At 30.4% G+C, this 13,106-nt stretch overlaps 1 protein-coding gene across 6 annotated transcripts in view; it reads right to left on the bottom strand.

Moving 5' to 3' along the window:
- The window catches only part of LOC148614937 (carnitine O-palmitoyltransferase 1, liver isoform-like), a 37,388-nt gene that overhangs the window by 6,854 nt on the left and 17,428 nt on the right, over nt 1-13,106 (bottom strand). For 4 of the 6 annotated variants that reach the window (XM_088589473.1, XM_088589475.1, XM_088589474.1 and 1 more), the window contains 13 exons: nt 12,621-12,722; nt 11,764-11,901; nt 10,704-10,781; nt 10,015-10,122; nt 9,642-9,726; nt 9,224-9,338; nt 8,738-8,894; nt 8,204-8,251; nt 7,714-7,821; nt 6,922-6,947; nt 3,507-3,569; nt 1,441-1,522; nt 443-607 (listed from right to left, as the gene is read on the bottom strand). In XM_088589473.1, coding sequence (XP_088445599.1) covers nt 443-607; nt 1,441-1,522; nt 3,507-3,569; nt 6,922-6,947; nt 7,714-7,821; nt 8,204-8,251; nt 8,738-8,894; nt 9,224-9,338; nt 9,642-9,726; nt 10,015-10,122; nt 10,704-10,781; nt 11,764-11,901; nt 12,621-12,722 — 1,275 coding nt within the window. Of the gene's footprint in view, nt 1-442; nt 608-1,440; nt 1,523-2,487; nt 2,551-3,506; nt 3,570-6,921; nt 6,948-7,713; nt 7,822-8,203; nt 8,252-8,737; nt 8,895-9,223; nt 9,339-9,641; nt 9,727-10,014; nt 10,123-10,703; nt 10,782-11,763; nt 11,902-12,620; nt 12,723-13,106 lie in introns of all 6 variants that reach the window. The other 2 variants (XM_088589478.1, XM_088589477.1) reach the window with 2 other exon arrangements.

A 13,106-nucleotide genomic window follows, 5' to 3' on the forward strand; every position in this document is an offset into this window, starting at 1 on the left:
AAAAAAAAAGATATCAGTTTATGACACTTGAACATAAAAAAGCAAACATTCATTTAATCAAGTAAATACAGCATACAGTACACATTTGCTGGCTTGCTAAAAAATAGTTCTCCAAATTTACAAAAGGTTAGTATATTCTGAAAACTTACAATGAAATAGTGAGAACTAAAAAAAAAATTCAAAATGCAAACTAATTATCTCCCTTTGCAAGCATTAAATGCTATTTGCTTTGTGTACATGTACATCTGCATATATGGCAAAATTTCTATATATAAGTTTCAGAGAGTCCTCATGAGATATAATATCAAGCAATAGGTAGTACAGGGTGGGGTAAACAAATTACCCTTTTGTCAAATCTATACAATTGCAATGTTTTAAACCTGACAAATGTGTTTCAAAACTAAGAGTATCAGTCATCCAAACTAAACTTATTTCTACTTACTCTGTAGTATGCTAGTTGTAGACCTAGTTGAATGTAAGCATCAGGACTTATTTTAACTGACTTCATAAACCCTTTACCATACTGATTGTGGTATAACAGGTGTAGATCAACATCATTCAACAGCTGATTGGCAACCTCATAACTGTTCTCAATTGTTTCTAGACACTGTTAAGGATATAAACATGCACATGAACAAGGACGGAAAACTTCTATAGGTTAGTCTTTCTATGAGTATATAGCTCATAAGAAAACACTGTCTGTGCAAAACATTTAAGACAAAAATATGTTCACTGTTGAAAATTGTGCAATGCCCATATCTCTCTTTTCATACTATAATTTATATATTGATGTCCAAGGCTCATGTGCCAAAATACTAGAAAAAAAACAATTAAATCTGTGAATACCCTTGACTTCTAAGGTAACTCCATATCAGGAATTGTTCAGTCACAAATAGTCAACAATAATATCCTTAAGATTCAATTTTTCAAATTGTGTGACGTCTGGGCCAGATCCAATACAAAATATAAACCTATTCATCCAACATAAATAAGGGTAAGAGCTTTTCAGGTTTTCTTTAACAAATTATCAAGTAATTATGTAGTTAAATCACCAAAACATAACACAAATAATTACAGTAAATGTATTAAGATTTTACAGCTGCCAATTTTTGCCTATTCTTTCAAGTGAAAATATGTGAGGGTACCAATTTTTGTGGCTTCAAAAATAGAGAAGCTTTATGTAGTGTTAAAAATCAATTTCATGGGTACTATTTTTCACACTTTTCCACCCACTGCAAAAATAGTGGAAAATTTGAATGCATAAAAAATTAATATATATTTCTGCTAAGAAGTACTAAAACAACTGAAACTAAAATCAGTACAGATGATGAATTGGGTAATGATAATTATTCTTAATGCCATGTGCAAAAAAACTAAATTTCATAACAAAGAAACTTTAAAAAGATATTTTGATATCATTCCAGTAAAATTTACACTTACAGGTTCAGGAAGCTCCCATTCTAATCTGATAGGATTTGGACAAATTTCTGGGGTTCCTTTTGTGTGACCATCCTCTTTATATCTAGAAGTGAACAAAAATAATAAATCAGAATTACGATTTCTTAGTTATATATACTTAAATTCTAATGTGCTAAGTACAAATCATTGAATTTTTCAGTTTGTAAAAAAAGAATTTGAAATTAACTCCATTACAGTTTTGCTATGGCTATACTGCTGAAAATGTCCAGCTTTTATTTACAATTCTTTTTCTACATTCCTATGCCATCACATGATTCTAAACGTAATGTAGAATTGTGCAAAGCTGATGTAAATACTTGCAAAAGTGAACTATGTCTCAAAATTACTTCTAAAAATGAAAATATAAAAAAGTGTGATAAGACACAAACAAAACAATCTACTAGCTAATGACTTTAAATACTTCACACAATGATAGTGGAATTATAGAATTTGTACCACACTAAAAGAAATCAAATATAAAAAGTACAATAATAAAAAAAAAAGTAATTATAAATTTTCTTTGAATAAATACTCTGGTATTAAATCCATTGAAATATTTTAATAATAACAATTTGGGATGATAAACCATCTTTGATGTTAGGCAAAGCGTAATATGATTCTCTTGGTAACGCAGGAGTCAACCAGTTTCATAATAAATGTTTTCTTATCAACTTGGATTCAAAATAATTATATGCCTTTATGTTGATTTTTCTGAAGTAAGACAAGAGTGATTTAAAGATAAATGACAATGTATATCACAATAAAAAATATTTTTTTCTGTTGTTCTGTCTTAATGCAAGTCACCTTGTTATTTTGTAGTGAAAACATACGTGTACAAATGAATAATTAAAAATTATAAAATACACAATAAATGTTATTTGAATAAACTAGTGTTATGTTTCCCAATTTAAAAAAATTGAAAATCTGTAATTAAACAATTTTTAACCAATCAATATGTGAAAGTTTAGTCACAAGGAAGTGCTATGTCAGTAGAGATGTTACCCATGGTATACAAGGCCTGGTATTTACCCAATCTTTCTGTCGTCGTCCTGAGCTACTTCCCATAGATGGCCCATGATAGGTGCATCAGCCCTGTTTATTATACAATAGGTACCCAACATTTTATTTTAATATTAACTACCCTGCGGTTCTACACACCCAGACATTGAACAGAAAATTAAGCATCTATACTGGTGTGGTTAGGCTGAAGATAAAATTATGTGGTTCTAGTCAAATTTAAAATCTCTTTTGTGGTTAGTTACTGAATTAATGATAAAAGTTCTAACTTTTATCAACTCTCTATGAGACACTATGTATGGCAGCAAAGGGTCTGAAAATTTAGGTGACGAGAATCACATAGTTTTATACATTGGCCATCCTAAAACTATATACTATATCAATGCTGGGTATGTAGTACACATCATGCTGTTAGTACCCATGTATACCTGCAAGTATGAAATGTAAGCCATGCACAGTTTACCAGCAGAGCAAGTCAAAAATTAAAATTCCATCTACAAATGGTCAAAAGGTTGCCATATCTGATAGAGTAAAAGTTTAGAAGCTCTGACAATCAAACATAGATTAAAAGACCATATAGAAAAATTTACAACAGGCAAACAATGTTGACATAAATAACAGTGATATATCCACTTTACAATTTACAATGAGGCACAAAGGTTAAAAGTTTTCAAGAGGGCAGCCAAGAAATGAGTTTTAATTGAGCTTCTAAATCTTACCTGCAGGTACCAGAGACACATGTTAATGTTAGTAACAAAATAAAATGCTGCAATGAAACCTGTTTACTTTTTTCATCAAGAATGAACTTGAACAGTTGTAGAATAAAGATGAAGACTTTCCATACTGATTTTCAACACCATTTTTAATCAAACAGATAACAACAGGTTCCATTGAAGTTTACACCAAGCAGCACTAGTCAAAGGCTACATAATTAGGTTGATGAAGTTCAAATGGACTATAAACCATGAAACAGCCAAAACGGTAGCCTAGAACAATTGCTGCAGAAAATATTAAATCTGCAAATGTCATACCCCATCTGGAATTCTGTCGACATAGAATACTCCCAAAGATGGGCCATTATAGGTGCATCAGCCCTGTTTGTAGTAAATTTTTTATCAGTGTCAGCAAACAAGAAAACAGTGAAACATATTTAATAAAAATCCAGAAAATTAGATTGTCAGGAATAGTTCATATATACATAAGCTTTTAATGACTAATGCACATTTTGAATACAATAAATGTTGATAAAGTTTATATGTAATTATTAATTTTGTTTGAGTTTAAGTTTTGTTGATATTATCTACTCCACAAGTAAACATTATTTTACATAAGTTACTTTTAGTACAAAACCATCGTCAGTTTGTTCATTTGAATTTTAGACAGAACAGCCCTAACTAAGCTTATTTTCTTACATATGATATACTTTAAAACAGTTGTGTTTTAGCTCAGTGGAAAATGATCGCTAACTAGCCTAAAACACAAAAAGTAAGCCCTTTTTACACTATATTTAAATAATACTAAACTAATTCACATAATATAACTATATCCACAGTATTAGTAACATTATTTAGTGTATTTATTATCTTTCCAGACATTAAAATAATAATTTGTGTGTCCTCCAGAATTTACTTCTGTGATGAAAATGAACTTGCTTTTTCCTATGCAAACACTACCATTGAAGATTGTATACCAGTATATAATTGGAACATTTGAAACTCACTGAAGGGGTGAAACTAGACAGAAAGCTCCAAATGAAAAGGTGTGAAAGGTATCACTTAAAAAGCTTGAATCATCACACTAATCTTTCCACTAGTAAATACTAGTAGTTATTATGAACAATTTTGGCAATTATGTCAATTAAAAAAAGAAGATAAATTCTATCTAGAAACCTTGTCTTTGTAACACAGAAGAGTTACACAGCCTGAATTTGACATGTACATGTAAACTGTCTACTACTTCAGTTGTTGCTACTCCATGAAATTTAGTGGCAGTCTTTCTAAAAATCAGACAGAAGGTGATTCATGCATGTCAAAAACCAACTGAATTCAGTTTTATTTCTTGTTCAGAGACAGTTCTGATCACATAACCAGTCTTAGTTTTTTATTTGGTTGTTGTGCTTTTGAGATAAAAATTATATAAATTGTACATGAAATTTGCACTTGGCAAGAGTTATCGTTCTTGATTTGGCTTCATTTGGTTGATTTTAGTGGGAGATGAATGTATGATTTTCTACAAAGTGCAGATCTGAATGCAGAAAAGATTATTGTTACCTGAAATTATTAACCAACTACCCAAAATATGTCAAAATATGTCAAAAACTGACCAATTGATATGAATTTCAAACCAGGCATCTATACGGGGCCAATACGGCATCGTAACTTCCGAATGTTTGACACCGCCATTTTGAATTAGGACTAAAAGCTGCAGAAACATTAAAAAATCTTCCATTTTAAACAAAAAGGATATTTAAGACTGATTAAAGCAAATAAACCTACATGTTCTTGGTAAAACACGAAAACAACTCTTCTACAAATCATCTAGTTGAGTTGGTTAATAAAGTTTTGGTCAATCATATTGACCTCAACAGATGTATTGGCCCTCGGTGATGCCTCGACCAATATGAGAGACCTCAAACCTATAACAGGGCCAATATGAAATTGCATATTTATTAACATGTAGACTGAAAAAGCATCGTTTCTTTGGTGGATTTTTCTTAACTATGAATCACTTCACTATTGCCAGTGTCTGAATTTTATAAGGACTGGTACTTAAGAACATTTTTTTTGTTGATTCTTAAAAATAAAAGGTAGAGTAGATCAATCAGGGCATGATCGATATGCAATTCCTCTTTTTAACTTTATACCTTAAATGATTATTTATAATAAACTGATGCTCATGAAGGTCAATAGGTCCACACCCTTAAACTTGTACTATCTTTGAAAAAAGATAGCTGACACAGTAAAATTTGTTCTTTTTAATTATAATTTTCTACATTTCATTCCGGAAATAACACATGGCACGCAATTCAATTTTCGATACAGTTTTGTTTGAACGCAACTAAGTTATCAGTATTTGACCAATTGGGAAACAGAATCATGATCAGGTGACTTGCGTTTCCATTGAAGAGTGTCTTTAAGGTCAAAGGGAAAAAAGCAAAAATATACCAACTGTGTCAGAAAAAACATTGCACTACAGTAAGTGGATATTTGAAGTATGAAACTGGCATGAATTCAATATAGTCCCATTACTGAAAAACATACTGTATTACAGTAAGAAACTTATAGAAATCAAAAGAGAGCTTACAAGTGCATAAATGAAAATTTACATCTAACAAAATTTCATGTAAAGTACTGAAGAATTTCTGTGTTACTGTGCTTAGTGTGTAAACAGGTAGACAGATAACCATTGAAAGGTATATCATGATATGTCCAGTCTGTTTAGACAGGAGTTTAAAAATCAGCAAAATGATCACTTACATAACAAATGTAAACTAAGTGGGATGAATGGATTCATGATAATACTATGTCCCTCCTGTCTTGCAGCAGGGGACATTAAGTTTATATCTTGATACATTATTACCCAAGTAATTTTTACAATAATTAGATGGACATTCAAGATTCATACTCAAACACTGCTAAAGTCATCAGTGACAGCATGAAGGCTAAGCAATACTCATGGTTGATACAGTTTTACTAAGTTGGTTAAGGATCTGCATTTGCAAGGAAAAAGCAAGCTGTAGTTTATACTCATTTGTATAAAGACATGCTTGTATGTTTGGGATACACTTGATATCGGAGTAATTTGTTAATACAAAATACACCAGCTAAAGGGCAATACTAATCAGAATTTTTTAAAAGTTAATTCTACAGAAAGCACACATCTTTTAGTAACACATATCATGTAAAAAAAAATCTATTATAAATTTGATTCACATAAATGACATACAAAAAAAACCCCAAAAAACTAAAACTATTTGCAAACTATGAATTTGTATTATTCAGACCTGATTAAATGAGGTCAATAAAGAAGACACCCGCAAAATTGAATAAAATAAACAATAATAAAAAGAATCGTAACAGCAAAATCTGGATTTCAAAAAGCTGAATTCTACATGAAGAGAAGAAAATCAGGACTAATTATTAAATGTAACTCTTATTATTTGCTTGTTGTCACATGGGTATTTACCCCTTATACATGAACATATATGTGTATATTCATATACTTTACTTTTCTTTTACTTGGTCTGTTTTTGTTTGTCTTTTTTTTTTTGCATAATACTTTACTTCTGTGACTTCCTTACTAACCATTTAATTACAAACTATTTTGCAAATTGAAAATTTTAAAATAACACACATCAATGTTCCACTGTCTAATATTTTAGTTATTTTATCCCTTACATACACGTAATGATTTTTTTTCATTGATTCTTTTACACTGTCAACTTACCAAGAGTGTTCAGCATTAAAACCAATCTAAAAAATATATCAAAATTCTTCTATTTGCAAATTTATTATACCTAAAAAATTAATGAAAACACCTCAGAAGCCTTAAAATACATGTACATTCATAATGGAAAAATAATTTCAGAAGAAAGATGATTCTTCTTTCTTCATACTAAGAGGACCAAAAAAGATTAACAAGTGCTACATGACACATGTATTCATTCCTTCAACAATGGTTTTCAATGTAAATGGATTAGCTGTCTGTGAAAAAAGGTGTTAGAAGTAACTGGCCCAAAAACAAAATTGAATCATTTTTATACTCTGTAACAGGATAGCATGATTTCACTCACAAAGTTATACTCAGCCACCAAAGATTGAACCCTAGACTCGGTGACAAGCTAGCGACAAACGATTTGGCTAAAGAATTAATCCGTTAGTCAAGTCAATTTACTGGCTATTTAAATCTCACTACCTACTACAACGCAGGTAGGCCGTCTTGCCACACTCAAATCATCTTTCACCCTCTAAAAACTTTACTGCCCTAAACCAAATTTAACAGGCCAACTAGGGTAAAAATGTCAAACAAGTCACACATGTACCTAAACACTCATATACATATTTCTTACCACACATGTTTACATGCATGTGTCAGACATATGCACATATGTGGCATTTTTGCCTGTGAATGTCAGTAGGATTAGAGGTAAAGTTACATACTGCCTATAATAACAAATTGGCAGGAGCCATCAAATTATTCAATATAATATGGGAATATATTAACAAATATGATACATACTCTACCATTGGATGCTACTACCAGTGTGAAGGACTTGTCAAACCACCTGTCATATCCTTTACCATGGAGCATTGATCTGGCAAATCTATCTAACTTGGAAGGATCATGCTGAAAGAAATGGATGAATAAGCAAGAATACCATAGATAAAAAATTTGTGTACTTGTACACTGGTTTCAGGTATTTGTTACATTTATCTACATCTTAGGTGAATGTAAACATAACTGATGAATCTATTTCATAAACAGTAGCCAAATACACAGTAAACTTGACAATACATAATGTATTCCTTTTTTATTCATGTTTTTCAAACTCCTATAATTTCTTTTTTATTTTTTTGTTTTGTTTTATTTTGCAAACTTTAAAGAACACCTTGTTTCACCATATACATTTTTAAAAATTTATGAATGAATTAACAAGCATTCTGAGAAAATGAATCAACATCTTATACTGAGTTGATCTTTTACTCCCTGTAATATAATAAACAATTACCTCATCAAAGAACTGTGGTTCTTGATCCAATACCAATACAAATGCTGCCTGTATAAATACAAAAGTACCAATCATATAATAAAACATTACAATTTTAAATAATTACTTATCACAATTTATATGTATTTATGAATGCCAGAACTAACACAAATAAACAACAAAATATATCTACAGTGAATTTTTTTTTTAGAACTGAAACATTTTTGGACTTTAAACTTGGTTTGATTTAGACAGGTGTTCAGTTAACCAAGGTTCAAATACATGTAAATTCACATAAAAGAACTTTAAAAGGTGTCTGTTTTAGATTATTCAGGGTTCCATTATGACAGATTCTACTGTAATTGACATCTGAAGTGAGCACCGAGAAGCCTTTGTCACATTTAATGTAAAAGAATACACAACGACAAAAAGTAAAGTATCCTATGTGCTGTAGATGTTTAGTAAAGAAATGTAAAAAGTATGTATTATATTGTACCATGTAAAGGTTATGAAAAGTTTTCACATAACAAGGAATAGATACAAATGAATTTTCACCTTTTCAATAGCATCCAATGATGCTTTGTTTTTGCCCTTGTTAAAGAATTCATTCCTAGCCTTAGCCCATGGGACCCTGTCACCAGCTGTAAGAGCTGCTAGATGTTCTTCACCAGCAGCTGGCTCACTGTTATCAACTAAGATTTTCTGTAGAGATCTTAAATTGAAAAGGCATACTACTGAAACAACTAAATTTTCACAACAAGTAGTATACTATAGCTTTTCTAAGACGGAGTGCAAGTCTTCTTTTATATTTAACATCAAGTTAAATTCTTCAAATCAACAACTAGCAAAAATAAAACAAATTTACATAGTTATAATTTATAAGCCCTACCCCTTCAGCTGGAAATATAAATTATCATTGTACTTGTTTTTAAAAATATCTTTCTTCAATATTTGTTTCTTAAAAAAGATTTTGACATGTCAGTCTCCTAGAAAGAAAGGTATACCAACTCTTAAATGAAACTCTAAAAACCAAGTTCATACCCTTCAATTTCACATGGTTGTAAAAGTCTTCCCCTGAAGTGGATGTACACTTTAAAGTATCTGCCTTTGTGATATACTGCAATGTGCTGGCTGTCCTTGTAATGAACTATTGTGTCTGAAATAAGGACATATCAACACAATAAAAGTGAGTGGAAAAAAAATTGATATAAAAATATGTTTATGACATACATGTACATGTATGCCATTCATTCAAAGACTTTGTAGCCAAAGAAAGTAAAAAGGTTAGGTGAAAGCAAAAAAAATACATATTAATGATATAGACCCAGAAAATTAAATCATCTGGCAATCGTCCAAAAGCGAAAGCAAAACATTTATTCCATGGTATTTAAAAAAAAATACTGTACTATACAATGTACTAAAATATATGAATAATACACATATAATAAAAATCTAATACCTTTCTCTATGCCAGGGATTCTGGTTGTCTGGAATTGTCTTTCATACTGAGCTGAACACAAAGGAACTGTCTTGTTCAACATCAACTGAAAGATAAAGTCACATTAAAGACTTACAAAGTGTCAGTTGTTTTAATATAAAAAGTTTTATAAAAATGAGCTTATTCATGTACTAAGCATTAACTGTAATTAAATTACACATAACATGACTTGTATCAGTTTCTTATCTAAGATGTAACTAACGTTTAAATGATATGACCATTTCGTTAGGAAATTGTGGCATCATTTGATTTGCTTATTCACAAAAGACAGTTACTCAAAATCAGTACAAATTTTTGTATGATAGTCCTTGAAGTTATATAACTACTGCCTTACAGGAGTAAGGGCTTCCCTGTCCAAATCCCTTCTGTACTGTAGCATGGTATATATAATATTAGCAGCTCTGGCAACCTGGACTTTTGTTGGATGGACTAATACAGAATCCTGTAAGAAAAAGGAGAAATTAAAATGGCTTCTTTAAAGACATGAGCAAATAAAACTGCACTTAAGCAGATAATGCAGTCATCACTCCTTTTCCAATTATAAAAAGTAAAAAAAAAAGGACCAAATCTGAAGACAGCAAATAAAGTTACACAACATAACAAATATTCCTTCATTGCTTCCAAAACTGGCAAGTTCTGGGCTCCTCTTTATGACTTAAGTCATAAACTTTACAAAGTAAAATTTGGAATGTACAAAAAATCTAAAGAAAGCATGTGTAAATAGATATACACAGTTCATGAATTTATTGAAAATTGTTGAAAGGATATTCAAGTTATAATATCTAAAGTGTAAACAACAACAAAAAATCAAGTAAATGAAGTCAAACATTTCTGTTTAGACAGACCAATTAATATGTGGGAAAAAAGAGTAAAACAGTAAAACAAATAAAAAATTTGAAATCTTTACTTTTAAATTCTCTATTCTCATTTACATTTCATTGACCAATGATATAAGTCATCTGTTGTTTTTATAAGCAACATGAAAACAAGATAATATGAATTCAATATAAAACATAAAATTACCAGTGCATAGAAGTTACTGTTAACCATAATCGGTGATCTTCCACTTAGGTAAACATAGTCTTCCCACCAATCAGAAACCTGTAAATGCAAATAAATATACATGTATCTATATATGAATATGAATAAAAAGTATGATTGCTTCATGTTTACATACTAGTAAAGCTTTCAAAGAAGTTAGAACTGCTCTCTTTGAGATAGTACACATAAAGGAGAAAGTTTAGTAAGAACCCCTTTTGGCCTCATTATTTGTGCATTTCAAAAAATTTAACCACTGAATAAAAAGCTGTTTTTTACTAGATTTATGACGTTATTCCAGAAATAACAGTATGTATTTATGTAACTTTTACAAATATTATTATTTCTGCGATTTTTAAGATGCACTTTGTGTGGAACAAAAATGGGGGCTGCACATTTGTTCAATCAAGATATTTTCAAATGACTTATAACTGACAATTATAGACAAAAAAATATGAAGCATATGAATGAACATGCATATGGCCATTGTTGAAAGACTGAAAAACTGCACAAATTCTGGTGTTTTCCAGCCTTTTTAACAGAATTTTCAAATTTCAGCCAAGTTTGAATGGCATATATGACTGCATATGTTTAAATGATTACCATAAACCAATTGAATCAACTATAAAACATGTTAAAGAGTTGGAAAAACATCATTAAATTTTCTTCAGGTACACTTTGATTTGGAGGCCAAATTTTACCCTTACAGAATTAACTCCTTTGACACAATAGCAAAGTAATTTTAAAATATGTTGACTGCTAGGATAACAAATAAAAAGTCAATATAAATGTAGTAAATCAGGTTGGCAGAAATGATTGCAAATATCCCAGCAAGAAAGATAGGTACAGAGTAGTCATACTGATGAAGGAACTGTCTGTCAAGATGGCATTACCAGTAAATTTTTCTTTTTATAAGGAACATATTGAAGACTATTTGAAGAAGTATTGTTTTTTGACAACTGGCAGTACTTTTTCAGTATCAATGCAGCTAGTGTATAACTAGAAACCACACAGCAAGAACAAAGGCAAATGTATACAGACTTACATAGTTTGTAGCCCAAAATGACTTAAGAAGCAAGTATCTGTTAAACCTTGTGCCTTCATTGTCTCTGAATTCTGTGGCAAGTTTTTCCATTCTCTGATATTGTTCATCATCCATTAGAGGTCTGACAGATCTTAAATACTAAAAATAGATTGAATGTAAAAATACTAAGAAAAAAATAGGTGTCCTTATGTGATTCAGAAGACCATGTTCATTCATGTTTTATATAATAAATCCATATCATTATATAATATACTTATAACAAAATGAATAATGAATAAGGAGTTTTCATGCGATTTACCACCCATAAATAAAAACAGTCTCTAGATCAAGTTGTTTTGTTATTGAACTTTGCAAGTCAAAACAGTCATTTAGTCTTTTTACCTATAAATAAGTGCTATAACACAATGCATTATGTTTACAAGAGTTACACAACAGTAGTCAGTTTAAATACATGACGATGCAGTGCAACGATTTTAAATGATACACTTGTGGCAAATGGTATAATATATGTCTTTCCAGACCATTTTTTCTCTTTGATGATTTTAGTCACATATTTTAAAAGCTCACTCTGGTCGACTGGATTGCTAAAAAATTGTAACCAGTTTCCACACTACTGATTTTCTTACAAATCATTCCATGCAGAATATCTTAATATGCCCAACTGAACTTCATTCAGATACAAAGTTGTACATGTAAGTACATGTTTCCCTCTATTTTCAGAAAAAGAAATTCTTGCAAAAAGGCAGTTATCATTAGGTTAATTTCTTTTTATTTGCTACTAATCAAAACAATACAGGTCAGTACAAGGCCTAATAATTCACTGCAACTTCATGTTACTTTGAATTTATACTGCATACCTTTTTTATTGTGTCCTTAACGCATGGAACAAATAACTTTGGTAGTGAATACTGATAACTCATGAGTAATGGTTTCCTCCCTCCAAGTACCTTGATTGTAGCCTAGAACAAACACAATGTACATGTAAATAGGTACATATAAAATAAAGACCAAAAGTTAACAGTTTAAAAAAATGTATCAATTCAGATTCTAACATTTTTAACTGCCCAATCTACTGATTTAGCAGGAATACAATATAATATCAGTATATACATCACATGTATGGGAACATTTCTAAAGTTTACTCACACAAATCAAAACTTAAGTTTCAGATAAATGATCCATTTAATGTTTCTTAAATAAATCTGAACTTCACTGCATGTTTATCCTTTCTGAATTTGAACCTTAACCTATCAGTATCAACATTACAGTATTTTTTTAAAATTTATTCAATTAATCACATTTTTTTTTAATGAAAAAGAGATCTTGGATAAATCAAAATGATA

This window comes from Perna viridis, chromosome 6 (assembly GCF_037379345.1).
Source record: "Perna viridis isolate PV_CMFRI_1.1 ecotype Kerala chromosome 6, ASM3737934v1, whole genome shotgun sequence".
NCBI classification, from domain to species: Eukaryota; Metazoa; Mollusca; class Bivalvia; order Mytilida; family Mytilidae; genus Perna; species Perna viridis.